The sequence below is a fragment of the Aptenodytes forsteri genome, unplaced genomic scaffold, assembly GCF_000699145.1.
Source record: "Aptenodytes forsteri isolate BGI_AS27 unplaced genomic scaffold, ASM69914v1 Scaffold154, whole genome shotgun sequence".
In the NCBI taxonomy this organism is placed as follows: domain Eukaryota; kingdom Metazoa; phylum Chordata; class Aves; order Sphenisciformes; family Spheniscidae; genus Aptenodytes; species Aptenodytes forsteri.
Window position 1 is genome coordinate 1,290,653 of NW_008794083.1, and position 13,510 is coordinate 1,304,162.

General features: G+C 40.0%; 1 protein-coding gene across 1 annotated transcript in view; it reads right to left on the reverse strand.

The window, feature by feature from the left end:
- Window positions 1–6,368: 6,368 nt before the first annotated feature.
- Window positions 6,369–13,510, reverse strand: part of CUNH9orf3 (chromosome unknown C9orf3 homolog) — a 200,152-nt gene continuing 193,010 nt past the window's right edge. Inside the window, exons 14-16 of the mRNA XM_009273058.1 lie at window positions 13,220–13,306; window positions 10,149–10,293; window positions 6,369–7,201 (exon numbers count right to left, since the gene is read on the reverse strand). Of these exons, the coding sequence (XP_009271333.1) occupies window positions 10,153–10,293; window positions 13,220–13,306 (228 nt within the window). The 3' untranslated portion in view covers window positions 6,369–7,201; window positions 10,149–10,152. The remainder of the gene's footprint in view (window positions 7,202–10,148; window positions 10,294–13,219; window positions 13,307–13,510) is intronic.

The following is a 13,510-nucleotide window of genomic DNA, read 5'->3' on the forward strand; positions in this document are numbered from 1 at the left end:
AAAATTCTGAAGCTTTATACAAGTTTAGGATGAAATCTCTAGCAAAAATGACTTGCAATTATTAAACCAAACACTACTAAAACAGGTTTACTCAATTTCTTTGCTGTATTATCCAATGACAGAATAAAATGCTAATGTTCTGCGTGAATGAATAATGTCGTGCTAATTACAATGCAGGTTTTCCTGTGATATAAGAAGGGTGTACGAAGGTGAGAAATTCTGACGCTGAAGTGCAGCTTTCTGTTAGACCCAAGTTTGAAAAGTCAAAACCTGGAATGTTATGGGAGGAGTCCTCCACCAGAGCACCAAGCATGTTTTTGAATCCATGTTTTTATACTTTCGAGATAGTCTGTAATGGCTTTGTTACGCAATCAGCATGTTTTGCTGGGCAACACCAGAAGTTAAACCAATGTAGCTGGTGAATTAGCTGGTGCTAGAGGCAGCCCTCTAGCACTTAATTCATAGCAGTTTTCACATGTGGGCCTGTTTAAGTCCTCCTGCCTCTGTCAAGTTTTCCTTACTCGTGATACAATTTTTCCTTAAATGCTCGCCTGGATTTAAAAGATATGCTCATGGTAGCCGTTTCATTTGCTGCCTTAGCAGAGAGTAGCTTATTCTGGGAATTTGCTGTTAGGTGGTCTGTTCGCTAGTGAATGCCAAAAAGGAGTTTCCCTTGCTTGCATTGGCCATCTTCCTTTAACCAGCTGTCTGGCTGCTGGAAAGGAATAAACCTCATGAGCCCCTTCTGATGGCTTAAGTGTACTCATAGTGACTGGGTCCTTTTAGCGGCCAAGAGCCAGCTAGGGATAGGTATTGGATTGCCATCAGCCACTGAAACAAAAATTTGAAACGTCAGCTGGCTGTAGCGGAGTTCTAGCAGTATCGTTAGTAGCCATGGATTGTGCCTTATTTTGTATTTTATGTTCTTGCATGTGTGTGAAGGGAGAGAGGGTGAGAAGGAAGAAAAAACCTAGCATGTTGAAACTCAGTTGCAGAAATGAAGCTTGTGATTTTTTAATTCAATTTAATTGTAGTACTGATAGGATTAGGAAATAACAATTCCATGTAAGGCTAACTAACCTGAACATCAACAAGTAGCGGAAAAAAAACAGCAATACTATGTCTTTAATAGGTCTGTACATTTAACTAACTTCCCATCTCTTAACAAATCTTGCTACTTTAAAAGCATGTTTCGGAACTCTTCTGTATTATGTCAGATCATAGACTCATTTCATAAAAAAGCAGCCCCTCAGGAACAATGACCCTCTCTTTTCTGTTATTTGAATAAAAATATGTTAGGCCCATGAACTTTTGCAGATGCATATTGCCATCTTGAAAAGAACACATTTTTACATATTCTTGACCATAATGAACAGTTCCATGCAGTTATCCACATTCTGAATTACACTGTCCTTGAGATTTCCCACATGTATATGCCAAATCAGCCTGTATATACAGTTTATTCACTCCTTGCTGTTTTGACTTTATTTCTTAGCTTATGGGTTTATTTTGAGGCTCCCAAAACAGGTGTATGCAATATGTCATTTGCATGCTACTGTTAAAAGTTCCTTTAATATTTCACGTATGAGAAAGCAGCTTTTCTTTGTTTTGACTAATGATGCTGTAACTTCTACTGTGTATAAGTTGTCTAAAGATAGGACTTCCCTTTTTTTTTTTTTTATTCCAAACTAACTTGTAATAGTAGCTGAAGATACGAATTTCCCATCTGTATTATCATTCCCTGTAGAGACTACCAGTAAGTGTTTATGATAGAATAGAATGGTTTGGATTGGAAGGGACCTTAAAGATCATCTAGTTCCAACCCCTTGCCATGGGCAGGGACGTCTTCCACCAGACCAGGTTGCTCAAAGCCTCATCCAGCCTCACCTTGAACACTTCCAGGGATGGGGCATCCACAACTTCTGTGGGCAACCTGTTCCAGTGGCTCGCCACCCTCATAGTGAAGGATTTCTTCTTTATATCTAATCTAAATCTGCCTTCTTTCAGTTTAAAGCCATTATCCCTTGTCCTATCACTACATGCCCTTGTAAAAAGTCCCTCTCCAGCTTTCTTGTAGGTCCCCTTCAGGTACTGGAAGGCTGCTATAAGGTGTCCCTGCAGCCTTCTCTTTAAGTGCTTTTAATCTCATTACTGTGCTACACTTCCATATCAGCTTGAGATGTCTGTCAATAGAGAGGGAAAAGCCAGTATCAAATTCCACTGAAGAGGAGGCCTTGAAATTTGCTACAGAATTAATTATTAAGGTGGAAATGACTGATATGTGTGTCTGTGAATTCAGGGATTATCTGTGAGTTTCTAGCAGGCAGGATCATTACCATCTTTTCTGGAGACATGACAAAAATACAAATGTCTCCATAGACCACTAAATTTCTTCTTCAAATGCAAAAAACATTTTTATGTTTCAACTTTCCTTCTTGTGGGTTTGCTTCTTTGCTAAAACACAAATGATCAGTGTTGAGCAATACACTGTACAGCATACTTTTAGGGCCAGACTGAATTGCTATAGTTGCTTGCTCTGGCCTGCTTGACCTAGGCCATAAAAAGATGCTGAGCAAATGTCAAGCCCAAACCTTGCAATTAAGCCATAACATCCATTTTGGAAAGATGATAATTCTGTTGGGATTTAAAAGTTTGTGCTGGTTTTGGCTGGGATAAAATTAATTTTCTTCATAGTAGCTAGTATGGGGCTGTGTTTTGGATTTATGCAAAAACCAGTGTTGATAATACAGGGATGTTTTCATTACTGCTGAGCAGTGCTTACGCAGAGTCAAGGCCTTTTCTGCTTCTCACCCCACCCCACCAGCGAGTAGGCTGGGGGTGCACAAGAAGCTGGGAGGGGGCACAGCCGGGACAGCTGACCCCAACTGGCCAAAGGGATATTCCACACCGTATGATGTCATGCTCACTATATAAAGCTGGGGGGAGAAGAAGGAAGGGGGGCACCTTGGCGTTTGTCTTCCCAAGTCACCGTTACGCGTGATGGAGCCCTGCTTTCCTGGAGATGGCTGAACACCTGCCTGCCGATGGGAAGAGTTTTCTCACTTTTACTCTTCTGATTCTCTCCCCCATCCCACTGGGGGGGAGTGAGCGAGCAGCTGTGTGGTGCTTAGCTGCCACTGGGGTTAAACCACTACAGTCCTTTTTGGCACCCAATGTGGGTCTCGAAGGATTCGAAATAACAACAGCTTTGATTGGAATGTGCTAGATGATTGAATTTATAGCTGTTACTGCTGCTTAGCTATTAATCGGCAAGCTTCTGTGCTTGCCATGAGGCTGGCTTGCCTTACTGTACATTAGAGTCTAGTGCTCGTTAGTGGCTGCTTTCTTTGCTTTCACTGCTTGTTGTAGTGTTGTACTGCTGATCATCTGACTCTGCTGTGCCTGGGAACATTTTGGTAACAGCAATGGCCATGCGCCTGGGCTGGCAGATGGCCAGGGCATTGCTGCCGTTTCTGTGCTGCCGTACTGGACAGGCTGGAACTCCAGTGTGAACTCGAGTCGAAGGGACTGTGACCTGTGGATGAGTCCATGCGGGAGCAGGACACCCCAAACTGTCTGTGGCTGTGGATAAACCCATGCCAGAGCAGGTACATCTCAAAGGGTCTGTGGCCATGGTTATGTCTGTGCCGCAGCAGGTATACCTCTGAAGGGATTGTGGCCCAAGGATAAGTCCGCACTGGAGAAGGTACAGCTTGAAGCATCTGTGGCTGTGGATTAGTCCATGCTGCAGCAGGTACACCTTGAAGCATCAATGGCTGTGCATGAGGCCATGCTGTGGCACCTCAAAGTATGTGGCCATGGATAAGCCCACAACAGAGCAGGTACTCCCCTGGAGGGACTGTAGCCATGGGTGAGGCCATGCTGGAGCACGTACATCTCTGAAGACATTGTGGCCCATAGATAACGCCAACCTGGAACAGGTGCACCTTAAAGTGACTGTGGCTGTAGAGAAGTGCAGTACTCTGCATGATACCTTATCATGGCCTAGCTCTGTAGAACTTTTTTGTTTTGTTTTTGTAATATGCTTTTTCATAGTGCTTTTTATGTGTCAGAAATCCATATATGCTCCTTATGCCTTGAGTCCTACTTGTTTCCTCAAGCTGCTCACTTGCTCAGGCTGTGTTTCTGGCTAGACCTGTTGTTTCCAGGCTAGACCTTTTTCCTTCCCTCTTACGTGTGAGGAATGGGCAATAGGGTACAGCTAATTCCCTTCTAAAGAAGAAAGCACAGAGCCAGCAGCAGCTGCAAACACCTCCCAGCAAAGCTGAAGGCAGAAAACAAAGCGGAGAAACTGCTGTCAGCAAAATGGTATGTTTTACTCTGTGTTTGTAGCAGAAAGCGTATGACCAGGAATGCATCTCGGCTGAAGGGGCAAGGGACTTGCCTAGGTCACCTCTTCATTATGGTCTGCCTTTACTCTAATGAAGTGACCCAGTAAGCGGCACAGGAGAGTAGATGGTGATCCTTGCCTAACTATACAGATACAGTTTTAGCTTAATTTGAGATTAATTTTTACAGTTAAAAGCTATGTCCAGAAAAGCATCAGTGAGATCCTACCCAGCTGCTGGCCTAATGAAATAAGTGGGAGACAGTCCAGCCTTCTGCATGGGGCTTTCTAATGCTATCCAAAGCAAAACTACCACTGTGATTGGAAAGGTCTGAATTAGAGATGGGAGAAGAAAAACCAAACAAAATGCTTTATTTTATTCAGAGGGGGCTGACTATGAAACAGAAGTAGAATGAAACCTAAGTAGGGCAAGGACACGCCTATGTCAATGCCTGTGCTTGTCATAGCCACATACATTGATATGTAAATGTATGTTAACCTTCAAGTCTTAGTTTTCACCTCTGAACAGAGATTTAATGTCGTAACATTTCTGCCATTTTCCCCAAATGCCTGATTATACTTAAGAACAAACAACTTAACAAATGGGCAGTTTCACTGGATTTTAAAGTGTTGACAGTCAAGTCTGGATAGAGGTATCATTTGATAAAACATCACTTCCAGTAATGATTTTAGTTATAGTAAGTTTGGAAATTGAATTTTTTGTTATTTGCTTTTATTTACTATAATTAGAATCTACAACTTCCTCCTCTCAGGAAATTATTATGGAAACACCCACCTTGGGAGAATCTTGAGTAAAATGAACAGTGCTAAACATTGCTTTTTTTTTTTCTGCTAAGCTTTCAATAGGGCCTATTAAAAACTTGAATAATTAAATGACACTTTGTACGGTTCACTCCCAGAGCTTTTTACATGCTTCAGAAGGATTTTAAACTAATGGTAATGCTTATATCATGTTAATGAAGCTACTGTATAATACATACAGGAGTTTTCTGTTCTCTCTTACTTCTGATGAGTTATGGTGACAGTAACTATTTGAAGCTACCTGTAGCTTCCTTCCTAATCTGGAGCCTCACGCTATTTAGCAGTGCTTGGATTAGCAACAAAAGGCCAAACAAACCCAGATACAGGGCCAGGGCTGCCACCTCTTTGCTGTTTTTTAGGTTGTTTGGCATTACTGTTTTATGTTACGTTCATTTTCTCAGTTGCTACAATGCATGATGGATCACAAAGTTGTTGTGAGGGAAATCAATGTTCAAGTTCATGCTCACGTTAATACTGCTGAGACAGACTGGAACAGCTGTAGCAAGTAAAATAAACTACTGCTGTGCTCAATATTAAAAAAAGCTAAGAAAAGTAGATTGTTTTGAAAGAACAGGAATTTGGTGATATTTGTAAATGTGTGGAATGTCTTACCTGCCATGTAGTTTTAACAGTACTGGCTATGAACAGGCTTACAATGTATTTGTGTGTCTTGTGCAAGAGCCTTATCCAGCTCTGGGTTCTTTCCCTTACACAATGGAAAAGTCAAAAAGCAAGCTGGTTTCCTTTGCTGGCCTTCGCAGAAAAACCTGTGAAATGAAGCGTAACTGTTCTATGAACAGGATCCCTTAATAACTACATCTGTGAGCATAACTGCATTAGAAGTCATTGCAGTATCTCAGCACATTCTTGGACAATTTCCTAACTCTTGCTGCATTTGAAAGAAGTTGCTGAGTGTCCCATAATTCAGGTATTGACACTGTGTGCCTGGAAAGGGGGAGGTCAGAAAATGTAGTGAGTTAAAGAGGAACTGTACTCTTTGGACTGAAGTCACTGTTTAGATTCTGAGCACAAGAACTTTTAAAAAAATAATTACCACATTTAATTTTTTTTGTTAACATCCATTAACTAATGACTTTCAGCTGCTTCTCTCCTACTGCAAAAGCAGAAATGGGGTCATTCTTTTTCCTAAGTTTGTAAATTAATGTTGAACCACTGTGCAATGGAAAAACTACACATACTTGCAAAAAGTATTTATTTTTACAAGAGTATTCGATGTAAAACAATAGTGTACAAAGCAAATATGTTCACAAATTTTTGTGTTTTAAATTCTTTCTCTCTGAAAGGAACAATTAAGATGTCTTCTGATCAGTGGAGCAGTACGTTCCTAGGAAAGAAGAGCTACACTTGATCACTGTGCAAAAGGAGCATACAGGGGTATGGAAGACATTTTCAGAAAATGGAAGGTCTGACATTTCTGGTAAAAGTTAACCTAAACAAGACAGAGAAAGAATGCTGATCTTCATTCTTCCTTCAGTCCCATCCCCTCACCATGATGATGGCTGGTCACTTTTCACAGATTGAAAAATTCTGCTTCCAATTAACCTCGCCAGCCCCACCCCAGCTCTCCCTAATTTTATATTGGCTTTTTAATTTGGCATAGAAGTTACAAACAAAAAAATTTAAGTACAGAATACAGTTTCATCGAATTTCAGAGATTGCTAATGTTGGCCAAATTACTGGAGTGCATAAAATCGTTCAAAACAAGAGTCCCTGGCACCTGCAGACTGGAATGGTTGTATCACCAAAAAGCAGGGATAAACCCCAAATTTCCTGTATTAAAGAACTACCTAAGCCACAGTAACGTGTGTGTATGTGTAGTTTGTTTTGTGCACATGCGTTCTTGGTTACAGTGAGCCTCTGGAAGACATAAATATTGAGAGGTAAATGTTTCTGTCAGCTGATTGTTTTAGCAGTCACATAATCCTTCCTTTGATGTCTTGGGTCAATGAAATCCTAGTACCATCGGGGTTTAGTAGGAGATATATTAAAAGAGTTTCTCTGTGATCTTTCCTGCAATGGAAACAGCAGTAAAAGTTATTATTCTGTCATGACAAAGGAGTATCTGTGCATTCCTGATTGCCCCCGCTTTCCAAATGGAGTTATTTTTTAGGTTACTGGTAGAGCATAACTGTGGTTACAGAGTTAATAACGATCTCTTTAGATTTCTAGAGCTACCACAACAAGGTCTGGAAAAGACAGGGAAGATCCACAGTGCAAGCACATTCTCTTGGTTATTAGCAGGTTACTCTGAAAATAACGCTGGAGGTCAGTTATCAGAGCGATACTGTGTGATGTGCTACATATCCACATACCTTCTTGTCCTAAGCCAACACTTCTCTAAACAGTACTGAGGTAGCTTTTCCACCTTAGGCCGTTTAGTGTTTAACATCAGGACATCGTAATGTATACTAATTTGGTTTTTGAGAGAAAACAGTAACAACATTTCTCAAAGGCTCTTAGAAAAGGTACATCTTTTTTTGCTCTAGGGCTCGACTCCTGTTCCTGCTGAACTGAGCCAGTGTGTAAAATCAGAACTGATATCAGCTCAGTAGGCACCGGAGGACGGGTCCATCAACAGCCTGGAAAAACAGCAGCAGCAGCCGTAAGTGGCAGCTCCAGTCGGAAACAACCATTTCCTGCAAACAACACACAGTGCTAAGCTACAACTGCAGAGAGATCATGACAGCATCCATTAAAGAGAATACTATGAAACAAAGCTTTATAGGCAATTCCAGTTTAAAGTCACAAACATTTATTTCCTCTGACCTTTAGAAAAGCATGGTAACCAAATTACTGTAGGCGATGCCTTACGTTTGCAGTCAGACCAAGAATTTAAGGAGTACTGTTTATTCTCAACTAAAACCAAGAGTCTTTGGTCCTCCCCAAGTCACCCCTGCCTCTTATCCTCGATACACTGCATCTCACACACGCGCATTCACTGTAAATCTGCCCATTCAGCAGCAAGGTATCTCAGCCAGCAAACGCTCTCCACCCTGCGCAGGCTGACATTAAGCAAAGTCTCCTCTCCCCTTCTCTTCAGGTGCAGAACTTAGCCACTGTGAACAAAGAGGGAAACAATCACTGTTCACCAATCAGCTAAGCTCTGCACCTCGCCAGAGAGGTCTCCATCTCGGTATAGCTAATTATCGGATGAGGTTCTTCTGCGATGCATCTGCTGCTTTCCTCTTTTTTTTTGTTTAGTGGACAGAGAGGATTCCATGCTGTGTACAGATCAGACAGTTATGGTGAGTTTCATACTAGCAGCTTCGGTCATGGCTGTGTGGTAATCCCTGGCAATGTGATTTTAATCTTAAGTCACAAATCATCATGCCAGGAACCCAAACAGCCACAACATTAAAAGTAAGCTGTGCAGTCACAGAGTGTTGTTATCGTAACAGTATCTTTAGATGTTATGTTATAGCTCACCATGCACTTCTAGTCTGTCTGAAAAGTCAAACGGGCAATTCTGGACTATTCCTAACACATACATACCATGTAATTTTCCTCTGCTAAATACTTACCACCAGAAGACTGTAGAAATTTTGATTTTTAAATTTTATTATTGAAGGAACTATAGGAAGACAGTTCCAAGTACAGTAGTACCAGAACATACTGCATCTCCATGTTTCTGGCCTTCAGACACTTGAAGGCATCTACCAGATTAAAAATTGTTGAACGTAACTCAAATTCCTGTGGGTGCTCAATAATTGGGAGCACACAAGCAAGTCTCTTAGCCCTACCTGTTTTAGAAGGCGAACCTCCTACCCCATAACTGATATCCTGGCACTCTACAGTCTAATCCACTTTTCCCAAAAAGTTTTCTTGGCAGGCACAGTTCTTGTCTATACAGAAGAACAACATGGCTGTTCATAAACAAACTTGCTTTCATGGTATCTATCTGCTGTATTTCATATAAATAAAGTAACCACACATTCAAGTGGAACTTGCTATGGAGTACTGCTACATGTAGAGGCTTGAACAGGAGAAAATTAAGATTTCTGCTCGGTACCAATTAGAAAATGATGATTTTGCTAAGTTAGATGCCTGAATTTTGATACCACAAATCGACTGTAAAGTTATGTGAACAACGAAGGCAATCAGTCTGTCAGATGAGTTATATCATTAAGCAAAAATCTGAGGTATGCTGTACTGGAAGAGACCTTCATACCAATCCTAATTGGCTATGTGTTAAACATGCATGTACAAACACTGTAAGGTTACCTCCGGCTACTCAAATCGACTGAGAAATGGAGAATACCTTTGCAAATTACCAGTTTATAGCCTGCAGCAATCTTTACTTTGTGAATATTTCTTGCAATTCTGCTTTTTTTCTGGTGATTCCTCCCCATTAATTTCAGAAACAAGCTAGATTATGTATGATATTAAGCAGCTTTTTCATGTTAAGGCTACTCTTCTTACCTCATAATCAGTCTTCAAAGGCCTTACTACACTTAACACAAAAACATTTGAATTATCAGCTTGTTCTCACACGATTCAGATTTGCTTCCAAGTGCACAGCTTCGTACTTCCACTGTGGGCTCAGATTCTTTGCAAAGACTGTGCTGCCTATCAAGTCAACATGCAGCTTCGTTAAACAGAAATGCTCCTTGCACAACTGCAACTTCTGTAAGCAGAGTTAAGAATACAGAATGGGAAACAACTGCAGGTGGAGCCTGGCCTTCTCTGGCCATTCCGACTTACAGTTGCCTCTTGTACAGTCCATTACAAAGTCATGCTCCATGCTCTCCAGCTACTGCCTACACGTATCTAACTCACTGCTCCAGCAGCTAGGCTTAAAAAAAAGAAAAAAAAGAAAGCAACATATTTAACAAGTTACTTCTCGAGCTAAGCAGCCACAAGCTGTATGGTATGCCAAAGTTTACTATGTTTAGTGAGCTCTGCATATTCTTTCTGGATGAGGCAAAATCAGGGTGTTTAATTTAAAAAGAAAAATCACCTCTTCAGAATAACATCTCTGCCACCACTTTGGCTGAGGACGCATCCATATGTTCTCGTGCTGCAGCAAAGCATTTATGTGCAAGTTCTTGCTGTTTTGCATCTTCGTTCACCATTAATTCACCATAGAGGTACACACCCATTGCCTGAAAGAGGAACATAACACACAGGCATCCTATCACCAGTAACGACTAGTTAGCTGGTTTTCATTCCATTGACCTCCTAGTACTCATTTAATTAAAAACAAAACAAAACAAAACAGACAACCCAAAACACAGAAAATACCATATACTTTACAACACCCTCCCTTCCCCCAAAAAAGTAGTTTGCTGTGGATCTTTTTAGCCTAAGGATGGTTGTCTATATGTTGTATTGAGTGTGTAAGAACAGAATATTAATATAAGAGGTGTGTTATGTCGTGACAAGAAAATGCTTTCTCACTCCATTTTTCTTGCCACTTTTCAAGTTGAAATCTGTTTTCTTTTATCCACCACACGAAATATTTCTAAATGCCCCTTAAGAAAACAGCTTGTCCTTCCTTCAGCAGGATACACATTTTCTTTCCAGTTGGGATGTTTACACACACAGACACACAAATAACGAGAACATCAACCGAAACAGTCCACTCTAAAATTCCCATTTGGCAATTCTGTAACTGGACATCAACTGAATGCTCTCAGGTCTGTGTTTCAGACTCTTCTCTTTACATCTGAGATACAGCTGAACATGCAAGAATTCTGGTTTAGGCTTTTCCTAAGTACTCATTCATAGCAGCTATCAAGAAAGATGACAGGGCACCTGGGGGTGAGATCTGGGCCCCTTTGACGGCAGGTAGCAACGCACTGGCTAACTTAACCGGAAACACATTGGGGATTGCCATTTTTTTCTGATGATATAATGTTTTCACCTAAGTACAGGAATTCAGTAAATGTTAAGCTGCACTTACCAAATTAGGATTATACATGTGACAAAATATTAGCAGCTTGGCACACTGACTTTTACAGTTGTAAATGTTTGGACAGTTGCAGGAGAGAGAAAATTTGGATAGCACTGAAAAAACACAATTTTTAATACTATTCCTCATAATTTCTAGCATTGGCTGGTAAACCTTAAAAAAAAATAGCTTCAACAAGAAGGGAAATTTAAAGTTTAACAAAGACTGACATTAAAGGAAGAAGTCCCAGAGTGGCAGAAACCTGCCAGACTCCTTGCCAATCCCCTAAGCGTGCTCTCTTCCATCCAGAGACCCAAGAACTCATATTTCCAGGGTCTGCAGCTGCACCAGGGTCTGGAAGCCACACCAGGCACACACACGGCCTTGGAGTTGGGCTCCAGTCGCTTTCATAGAGAAATTAAAAATGTTGGAATTCTGTTACAAATAGGAATTACCTTCTCTACCCAGTGTTAATAATTTTCCCCCAAGCCTAAACATGAACATGCAGTAAACACACTGGGGTTTTGTAGTCCTGAAAAGGATTTAAATAGTCACATTTGCATTTTTCCCAGACTTTAAAAAAAGCCAAGTCTTTCATGATCAGTAAGGACATGCAACTGCTCTGATTTGAGTTGTAATCACTCCAGAAGCTGGTTGTGCCATAAACCGTATACACTGCTGGAGTAAATGAAATGAAAGACATTGAAGATTACGTAAAAAAAAAAGTTGCAAAAATTATTTCCCTGCACTGCAGAAAATGTTAGTCTTTATTTGGCATGGTATCTGTTCCAAACATAATGCAATTCAATATGGTTGGTTTTATGAACGCAAGGATTTCCCCACCCCCCCCAGGCTCCTGCTGGTGGTTATCTCCATCCTTTCACAGGATTAAAATATGCACAATATATGTAACTCCTTATTTTCATAAATATTGTTGTTTTATGCTGCTGCTTTTTTTTTTTTTTTTTTTTTTTTTTTTTTTTTTTTTTTTTTTTTTTTTTTTTTTTTTTTTTTTTTTTTTTTTTTTTTTTTTTTTTTTTTTTTTTTTTTTTTTTTTTTTTTTTTTTTTTTTTTTTTTTTTTTTTTTTTTTTTTTTTTTTTTTTTTTTTTTTTTTTTTTTTTTTTTTTTTTTTTTTTTTTTTTTTTTTTTTTTTTTTTTTTTTTTTTTTTTTTTTAAATAAAGTGCTTGCCTTAAATAAAGTGCTTGCCAGGAAGTTTGGGGCCTGTTTATTGGCTGAGATATAAATAGGAGGTATACTTCGGAGCTGGAAGAAAGAGCACAAGAGACTGCAATAACTTTATTGTGCTGTTGTGATAAAATGGATTTGCCTGAAGGCACAAAAACCTCATTGGCTGTAAATGGCTTTGGTCATTGTCAACATAAAAGATGAAGACATTAATATCTTGCCTAGACTTTGACATATCTTGCAACCTTTCTGTTTTTTACATACATTTTAAATATATAAGTCATCCTGGGCAGTGAATGTCTTGATTTTATAGAGTTCATACTGAATAAAAATAAATAAAAGTGGAAGAGAAAGAACTAGGCAGAGCTACAATTAGAATTGTGAGTTCATAATGGCCTAAATAAAAAGCCATAGTAAAGACATCATGTATGACCAGCCTTTTAAGACCTTCAAAATCTTCTGGTATCATTTCCCTAACCGTGGCGAGGCCTGCATTCTCTGGATGCATATTGTTGTACTGTGCTTCTCCTTCTGGATGTTGTCTTGAAAACTGAAGTCACCACAGCACCGACTGCTTTGCACCTAGCTCATACCTACATGCAATAACATTCACAGCTAGACTTGCCTTTGCCATCCTGCAATAGGAACCAATGCTGAGAAGTATCTTCCTAGCATCACTGCTACCTCTGGCTTGCATAAAATGGAAGGAAAGGAGGGCATATATCCCATTTCACCACTTACCAGAAGATTAGCATGCTTAGGTGGGGTTGAATACCCCTAGATGGCTTCCTTAAACTATGATGTTTAAGGGGCAAAAGAGGCAAAAACTGAATACACATTCAAGTCTTTGACAAACTGCAGCAAGAAAATATATTAAAATCATTTTTTACTTTCACACTAAGGATATACAAAAGTTGATTATTTTGAAAATGCTAATTAAATGTAACTGACCTGATCTTCTCTGAGAAATTTCTCAACATCTCCATACCCAGGCACATACTTGTGTTTAACAACAAGTTCACACCACCGATGACGAACCTTTGGGAAGAGGAAAAAATATTAGGGCGGTGGGGGGAGAAACTGTATTGTATCTGTGTGAGTGTTGATAAACAATACATCTCTAACCCGTTCGGTTTTGTCATTGTCGTTGGGTTTGTGTTTTTTGGTGGATTGGGTTTTTTTCCGCCAGCAGCCAGGCAGATGCCTCTCGACATTAGTCAGTAAGCTGGGCAGAGCCCTGCG